The sequence below is a fragment of the Gymnoscopelus braueri genome (assembly GCF_963280865.1).
Source record: "Gymnoscopelus braueri genome assembly, chromosome: 17".
Lineage (NCBI taxonomy): Eukaryota > Metazoa > Chordata > Actinopteri > Myctophiformes > Myctophidae > Gymnoscopelus > Gymnoscopelus braueri.
This window is the reverse complement of record NC_137617.1, coordinates 37,712,991-37,722,294: the sequence shown is the minus strand read 5'-3', so window position 1 is coordinate 37,722,294 and position 9,304 is coordinate 37,712,991. Positions and strand designations below refer to the sequence as shown.

General features: G+C 43.6%; 1 protein-coding gene across 1 annotated transcript in view; it reads right to left on the bottom strand.

Moving 5' to 3' along the window:
- Positions 1–3,300: 3,300 nt before the first annotated feature.
- LOC308104001 (phospholysine phosphohistidine inorganic pyrophosphate phosphatase-like) overlaps positions 3,301–9,304 on the bottom strand; it is a gene marked incomplete at its 5' end in the record, with an annotated part of 38,160 nt that continues 32,156 nt past the window's right edge. The window contains one exon of the mRNA XM_080454246.1: positions 3,301–4,815. Within this exon, the coding sequence (XP_080310372.1) occupies positions 4,719–4,815 (97 nt within the window). The 3' untranslated portion in view covers positions 3,301–4,718. The remainder of the gene's footprint in view (positions 4,816–9,304) is intronic.

Sequence of the window (9,304 nt, the reverse complement as noted above, 5' to 3'; positions counted from 1 at the left end):
TCGGGGCCCACCAGGGATCCAAATGAACCCTCATGGGTTCTGTAAATGGGATCCGTAACCATTTGGTTCCATTTGTACACTCTCAGAGTTAAAGGACGACTTCACCCATTTTATCTTCATTTAATCGGTCCTCACTAATACTCATAAAATGTCTCAGAGGAGGGCTGTGGACAGTTCAGAAACCCGCCTACCAGTGACATCATCGATGGAAAATCCAAGCTAATAGAAACTGCAGGCTTTCAATTCCTGGAAAGTTAGAATGATATAATGGAAACCATTGTTCTTGCATTAATAATACATTAAAAAAAAGAAATTTTAATCTGGTTTGAAAAAAAAAGGTCTAATGATGATGTCACTGGTAGGCGGGTTTCTGAAGTGTCCACAGCCCTCATATGAGACAGAACGAGTAGGGAAAAATGGTGCCATTTTATCATGAGCATTATTGAGGACCAATTATATGAAAATAGGTCAAAAATGGGTGAAGTCGTCCTTTAAATAAACACTCGAGAATTTGATTGTACAGTGTAGATTGGGGTCCCAGACAGTGTTGCCAGATTCTGTGAGAGAAACAAGCAACCAGGTCTAGGAAAACCAGCCCAAAAGAAGCGACTATGGGCCAAATGAGCACTTTAACATATACATCAGCTATTTGAAAATAGCAGATCTACAAGCTCACAACTTAGATCGGCTATTTTCAAACCAAATCTTGCGGGGAAATTATAATAAGCAGATCTGGCAACCCTGGTCCCACAGTCCTGTGGCCTGATGCATATTATGCAAACTGGGGGGTCCTTGAAATGAAAAGGTTTGAGAATCACTGACTTTTAGTAAACAAACGCTGGACACAGTGGTGATAAAAGGTGAAAAATAAACACGTGAGTTCACTTTGACCAGCCTTGAGAGAGCATCGAGGTCGTACAGTACATGTCCAGACATGTCTGCTTGAAATGAGGTCATCTTTGTTATTCGAAAGGCAACCCTCTCCTTCAGTCTGTGGCTGACAATAATCAATTTCTTGCACTTAAAGAGGGAATAATAGCTGCTGTGCTGAAGCAGTTTACCTGTCAGGAAGCCTTCAGAAACAGATACACGTGGACGCCAGGAAATAGTAGCGGTTAGCATGTTGTTAACCACTTTCAACTTGGCATCCCTGTTTTTGGCATGTCATACAGTATCAGTGTTCTTTTTTTAAACGTTTTGTGCCCTATAGGCACGCCAATGGGCAAGTCAAAATATCACGGCACACCTGTATTCATAGCAGTGGTGCGTTCGGAGGGATACGATAATCATTCCCTGCACGACATGCGCGTGGTCGTGGAGATACGGTAGCGCGTTTTCAATGGATGAAATGGTTAGTAAGAGGGCTACGATTTTTTTCTGCAGGTCACACTACGTATATAGCGTAACACAGTACAACACACCACTGATTCATAGCGAAAACAGCCGATCTGCAAGCTCACGACGCACTGTGAGCTTGTAGATCTGCCGTTTTAGCTATTTATTTCCCCAATTTCCCCAAATTGTAGCTTATGACATGCCCCAAATCGGGATGCCAGGTTGAAAGTGGTAAAATATTTGTGTGTTGTGGGTGTGTGTGTGTGTGTGTGTGTGTGTGGGGGGGTATAGAATATGCCTCTGTATTGGGAAATTAATGCGCACAAAGTACTGATATAGTGAATTAAAACATTCCTATTTTTTTTTTATAGTTGTATATATTGCAATGATGTGTGGTTGAGACAAATTCCCAAGGTACACCTGGACTTGTCTCACAACACAGCGTTTGGTGCCGAGTGCACTGCAGTATAACGTAAAACATTATCAGAAATGGTCAGAAATGGTCAAAAATAGCAAAACTACAAGCTCTACAAGGTCACTAAGTGTCGGCTATTTGTGGTACGCCCTAAGTATATAGGGCCATAAGTTAATGCTAATGGGGATCCCAATAAACTAAATAAACAAAAAACTGGCAGTAATTTGTACCTGCTCTTGTGTGAAATGGGTGGATGACCTTGAGGCCAGTCCAAGAGGTGTGTGTGTGTGTGTGTGTGTGTGTATCAGTCATCGAGCCCTGGGGTGTGTTTATGTGTGCATGTGTCTAACAACCAGCTGATGAACTAGCTGTGTTTAGTGAAGGTGTGCCTATGGTTACGTGTTGAAAGCAGCGGGCGTATAGTTCAGCCACGGTGCCCTAACATGAACTGGAAAAACACGGTTCTGATTCATCAAGCATGTGTAGTAAATGCATGTGTAGCGCCGTCATGCATCACCATTGATGTCCAATAACATAATGGATGAAAACATGGGTCAAACTAGGTGGAACCCCCTCCGACTGGTGGAATACCACAGTGATTAATAGCCGCTAGCTGCTTTTTGCTGCACGCATTAATATTTATTTCACAATCAGAAATGGGAGTGGTACTCCATGGATAACGACTGGACCCGGCAGAGACAGTGTTTCATAACACTCTGTAGCATTTCATTAAGTTTAATTGGCCAATAAAATTCATGCTTGTGTCAGCTAATGGTGAGTTGAACCAGAAAGGGCCTCAATAAATCACTTGGCCAATGTTCTTTTGTTCTGGGCGAATCCATTTGGTTACAATGAACGAAACCTTGGGGGCAACAGTGGAGCAGGGGCTTGTTTTTCTGCCCCAGTTCCAAGGGGCAGTAACAAGCCAACTGGCATGGACTAATAGCATTCAGTGAAGGCAACGGTTGGTTTCATTTAGTCTCGTCACTTTATTGAACTTCGCCGGAGATTAAGTCAATGGCAAACAGTTGCTAATAATTAATTACCAATTACACAAGGAATAAACTATTAATTAACCTATTCAATACCGGGAACGCATCTACAAATGTCTTCTAAATCCAGTTTTTCTGAAGACCGTTATGTTGCTATAATCTCAGTGGTTCTCAAACCATTTCCATGTCGAGGACCCCCAAAATGATATGTATTTGGTCGCGGCACCCCCATCTCAAAATATTTAGTTCCAGGGACCCCCCAGAAGCAAAGATTTGAGTTATAAATGTTCGCTTTAAAAAAAAAAATATATATATTCAAAGATTTGCACACATTTTCATGATTTTTCAAAAAATAGCAGATCTACAAGCTCATCGTGGCACTCGGTGCCGTGCTATGAGCTTGTATATCTGCTATTTTTGAATAGCCAAAGTATAAAATAATGGCTATAGCAAAAAATCTAAAATGACACTGATGCATTCCCGGATTGAATGCGTTAATCACAATCCTAAACTACACGCACTACAGGTGGATCAGATAAAGCGACGAGTGCTGTAGATTTATGACGCCGTAGCCAGGTGATAAAGAGAACTCACTTTATTCTTGTAATGTTTGCTTTCAGAGGAGGAACATGGGAGTAAAGTAAATCATCACACCAACCGGGTTTATCATCGATGAGCTCCACTCCACTTCCCGTTTTCCAATAACTTGTTTCAGCAAAAGGAACAGCAGCTGTTCACATATTATTCACCAGTAAGTGGGCCAAAGGCTGTGTTTAACTCAAAGCTTAAGAGACAATGAGCCCTTCAAAAAAATACAATAAAACAAACAATGCCTCTAACGAGGTTAAAACAAGGTTCTAGCTAAACAAATCTACCAAGAGGAGACGAATGCTCGCTGCCGATCAATAATGCATTATTCTCTTCTTCCAATACTCTACAAATATGGTTAGTCAAGTGCTTGCAGTTTGAGTGCTTGCTTACATAAAGGTCTCTAGCCACTAACTGTGTACTAAGGTTGCTCTTACTTGCTTATTATAAAAGATTTCACTTTCACATTATAGTGAGTCATAAAATAGACAGCTACGTTTAATTTCTCAGGATTTCCTACTGATACAGTACACAGTACCTCTTAGGGGTGCAAAAGTTAATCGAACACATGCAATCGATTATACATTGATTAAGCCATTAAGACCTGGGGCTGATTCTACAACATTTTTCAAAACACAAAAAAAAAGCAGATGTACAAGCTAGATGTACAAATCTAAAATGACACAGAAGCTTTCCCGGTTTTAATAGGTTAAAACAATCAAAATAATAATCGCTAAGAAAATAATTGATAGTTGCAGCCCAAACTAGCTGACTCATAAGGATGCACTCCTTCAACACCTTCATTCTTCTCTTTCCTTTTGAATGTCCACCCACATGTCAAGGTTTTAGTCACATTTCATGTAAACATGAAGTACGTTATTTGATGAGGTCAATTATTTACAGACAAAAGCACCGTACAGTTATATAGTGTTCAAGATTCTATATCCTTTCTTTCAGAAAAAGGATCTATTTCCATACCTGGAGAATAGTATTTCATTGCTGTCGGGCATTGTCCCATTTTATACGTTGTCATATGACAGTGTTACACAAGAGACCAAAAACAGCTGATCTAGCTCATAACACAGCACAATGCGATGCGGTTGTGAGCTTGTAGATTTAGCTGTATTTGGAAGATTTTGCTTGTATCTTTTGTAAACATTTATGGCTATAATGACATGCCCAAAACCACTGCAGTATGTCATGAATGCAGCCAGGCAGTGTTAATTTTGACAGCAAATTCTGTTTTAGTCTTAGTCTTTTGAATAACACACCCTTTAGTTTAGTCCTATTTTTATTTCCTGAAATGGTTTAGTCTTAGTCTAGTCTTGGTCGACTAAATATCAAAATCTTAAGTCTGCAGCCAGGGTCCACACCATACATCCTCATCCTCAGTGTCCCCTCTGACTGAGGAGAAGGTCCACGGCCTGGGCCAGGTCATCCACGGTACCGTCGGCGGTCACTGTGGGGTGTCTCTCGTCGCTGGGCCTGCAGGAGAGAGAAAAGCCACACAGAAGAGGATGTGTCACACAGGAGGAACCGAAAACACAGCAGCCAGCCACACACGGCTGTAAACAACAGGGCAGAGCAATAATAGGGAAGAGGGAATAATAGCTGTTGAAGCAGTTTACCTGTCAGGAAGCCTTCAGAAACAGATACACGTGGACGCCAGGAAGAGTAGCGGTTAGCATGTTGTTAACCACTTTCAACTTGGCTTCCCTATTTTTGGCATGTCGTATCAGTGTTTTAAAAAAAAAAGGTTTTGTGGCACACCTATATTCATAGCGAAAACAGCCGATCTGCAAGCTCACAACGCACTGTGAGCTTGTAGATCTGCTGTTTTAGAAATTTTACCAAAGTTGCGCAATCGAACACGGCAATTTGAAGGCGGACGGGAGAGAATTGGAAACTTGGACAAGTAGGGCAGGGAAATATAATATAGGTGTTGTGATACACCTATAGGTGCATCTATGAGACTAGATATCGTCTACGATTTTGGAATTATTGCAATATGATATGGCATGCATAAGTGTTTCTTTTCCTGCTTTGAATCAATTAAGCCTGAGCTGTCTTTTTTTTAAAGAAAATTGATATCGTCACAATACGATATTATCATCACAATATCGATATTGAGCTATCCGATCAAAAATATCATTATATTTTGGCCATATTGCTCAGCCCTAGGGACTAGACAGCACAACTCTGTCCTGAAGAGTTCATGGAACTCTGAGTGTGTAAGAATGCAACCAAATGGGCATGTCATTATATTTAATGGAAAAGGTAAATAAAAGGTAAAGGTCTTACCTTTATTTATCTTTTCCATTAAGTTGCATATGTACACTCTCTAGACAGACAGACAGACAGACAGACAGACAGCCCTTTATAGATCCCGTGGAGGAAATTCAGTTGTCATAGCAGCAACGCGGTAAACATGAAAACACAGAGCAGATACTGGTAGAGTAGAGAGATACAGCCAAGATTAAAGAATACAAAAATAGTAGTAAAAAGTAGTAACTTGACTCACTGGGTTAGTATGATCGTATAGTATGATCTATTACTTACTGTAGATACATATAAAAGTTGGCATAAGTATCAATGTATAATCTATAACCAGTAATATGGGCATAAACCTAGCTTCCATCAGTGGAATACAGTATGTACTGTGCAAACTATTGGATACAGTGGATAGGATGCGATGCTGATATTATGTACAGAGAGAATATAATAGTGAATATAGTATAGAATATTCATTCTATGAATGGTAAAACATTCAAAGCAGTCTAAAATTAATACTTAGTACTGTGCAGTAACATAAACAGGAGTGCTGTACAGATGGGGGTACAGATGTGTTAGCTTGCGGGGGGAAAGTCCTGCTAATGACTGCAGTCTGAGAAAGTTCACGCGGAATGATTATAATAGCTCCCATTAGATCAACAGAGAGCGAGCGACTCGCTAAAACTGTTTGGGTTTCCTCCCGTAATTTATTTTCCCCTCTGATGACATCGCCACTCTTAAACCGGATTCATACTTCGTCGCACGGTGCTGTTTTGAGCGTCGAAAATAGCAGTACAAGCTCACAATGCATCGCATCCGCGACACGTTGTGCGAGCTTGCGGGTCTGTTATTTTTGGCGCGCGACACTGTTGTGCGACGAAGCATAACGTAGGCATTAAAGAGGTGTCTGTGTGCTACTGCCTGCATCTGTTTCCAATCTCCGTCGCCAACACTTGTTCCTCACAGCACTCTGCACAGCAAAGTCCAGGGTGTTAATGTAACTCTTGAGGTGTAGAAATGGACCCGTAATGGTACCGTGATGTATGATGTGTTCTTTTCAACAGAAACAGGATTGAGAAATTAAAGGGATAGTTCACCCCCAAAATGACTACTAATAATTTGATGACCAGCAGCGGTTCCGGTAGGAGACACAAAGAGTCTCCTTTGTGTCTCCTACCAGAACCGTTGCCTACCGCTCCGCTGGTCATCAAATTATTGGCTTAGGAATGCAACAAAAACAAAACAATATCCATGAATTCAAGTCTCCATGGGGTGACTAATCGATAGAAAAAAGAAATTTTTGGGGTGAACTAACCCTTTAACCCTAGCGTCCCGATACTGGCCTGGGCACGTCATAGGCGAATATTCCATGAAAATCTGTGAACATTCTGCAAACATAGCCAATCTACAAGCTCACAACGTGTCGCAACGCAATGTGTCGTTAGCTTATAGATTGGCTATTTTCGATTTGGTGTCGAGGTAAAGGAGGAGGGGGTCCAAGTGTAGGCCCCTGGGGGACCTCAGTCAACAAAGTACTGTGTAGGGTTTGAAGTGGTTTTAACCACTTAAAAAGGAGCACTTCACCCGTTTTATCTTCATATAATTGGTCCTCACTAATGCTCCTTATAAGATGGCATCACGGCACCATTTCGCCTATAATGACATGAACCACAATAGGGACACTAGGTTGGAAGTGGTTTAAAAAAAATACTACATAATTTTATTTGCCAAATAAGAATTCTGAGATGTTATCTAGAGTCTGATCTAGAGAAATAAAAATGTTTTAAGTCTGGTTGTCCGCTGTGTTTTCATCAGAGCGTCGGTAAGGCTGTGGCATCAGGCGGCAGGCCTATCTCCCCCCTGGCGGCTGCCATTGTTTGGCCCGGGCCCCAGTGATGGATGCAGATACGGCTGTTTAATCAGCTGGCAGGGGAAATGCGATGCGTCTGGCATGGCACCAACTCCAGGGCCACAGCGTGCATGGAGGACCCTCTTCCTCCCAATCAGATCCTAAAAAGACGGGAGACGCCCCACTCCCATTCATGGGAGCAAGGGGGCTGCGCGGGACTCCGGCTCGTTTATGAAACGGGGGGCCTATAGATCCCCCCCCCCACCGCCCCCCACAAAATCCCTGACCGGGGCCCTGTCTGCGTGCCGCCTCTGTTCCCCGGTCACGGGCCGCGAGCGGGGGGCCTCTCCTCCGACACAAGAGGAACTCCAGATGGGACGGCTTTGTGTGGCCCTGGGCGTGCGGCACGCATAGCGCCATTAATCCTGGCCCTCTGAGAGCCTGCATGGGGCCATGGCAAATATTTGTGAGCCGCCCAAGTGTAGAAAGGAAGAAAAAAAGGTGGGTGACGAGAGGGAGGGAGGGGGGCGGGACGGGGGCTAGAGGCGTAAGAGGGCGCAGTGAGGTGTTGAATGCTAAGGTGAATATGGAGCAGCTGTATAAAGCTTAACCACTTAAGCCCTAGGCTACATACTGCCTTGTACGACGGATAGCGACAATAGCCTATCTGTGGCGATGCACTGTGAGCTTGCAGATCGGCTATTTACTTAAATGTTTTTATCCCACGATTTTGTAACCCATTTTTCACCCAGTGCCAATGCCTAATAGCTTGTAATCCTGGGCACTACTCTCCCTCTGCCTCCTTCAATGCATGAGGAGCGAGCAGGCCGCTTCTTACAGTATCACCTGACAGGGGGGAGTTTCCCCAGTAGGACGTAGTGCGTGGAAGGAACACGTTATTCCAACCAGTTCCTTTCCCCTCCATCAGGCGCCCAGGCTGACCAGGGGGAGGCAGTACAGAGACCAGGATTACTGCATGTTTTTTGTGAGGGTACCTACCCTAGGGGACACAGGGAAAACATGCAAACTCCACACAGAAAGGACCTTTCACCAACCCCACCTAGGTTACGGGCACTGATGAGATCGGATATTTTCACGAACTTTGCAAATGTTTTTCTTCGAACATGTTCGCCTATAATGTCAAAAATAGGGATGCTGGGTTGAAAGCTGAAAGTTAATTCACACTAAGTTGTATGACAGCCTTGCTCGCCGAAAATGACCCATTTTCCAATGTTGAAGAAAAACGTGCTGCATGGAGAGCTGTGCCGCGGCCTCAGTGTGTTTATGCACGTCTGTCAGCCCGCTAGGGCTCAGGGGGTTATGTGAGCCGCTCCGTTAATAATGGTCACGGTGTTCTGTCTCCTGTGCTGGGTTACTCCCCGGCCTTGCTCCCTCTCTCTCGCTCGCTCTCAATCCAAGGGACTGATTGAGTTCACACACACATCACGTCACACACACACACACACACACACACACACACACAGGACGGTCAGCAGGCTATCACGTTTCAAACGGCACACAATCACAACCGGCCCGCTCCATCTCAGGTCCTAGACGGGCTTTAATGCGGCTCCAAATCGTGTCGTGCCCTCCGGGTTTTTAGATATGCATGCATGCCTGTGTGTGTGTGTGTGTGTGTGTGTGTGTGTGTGTGTGTGTGTGTGTGTGCGGGTGGGTGCGTGTACATTCATTTTCGCCCAGCTTTTCTCCCCTATGCTATGAATAATGAAGGACTAAACCAGGTCAATGTGACCATGCAAAATTCAAGCGCACAATGCAGCTAGTGTTACCGATGAGGTAATGCTTTCTGTGGGCGCTCGCTCGCTGCAGGTCCTTCAGGTCAATGCAATATCA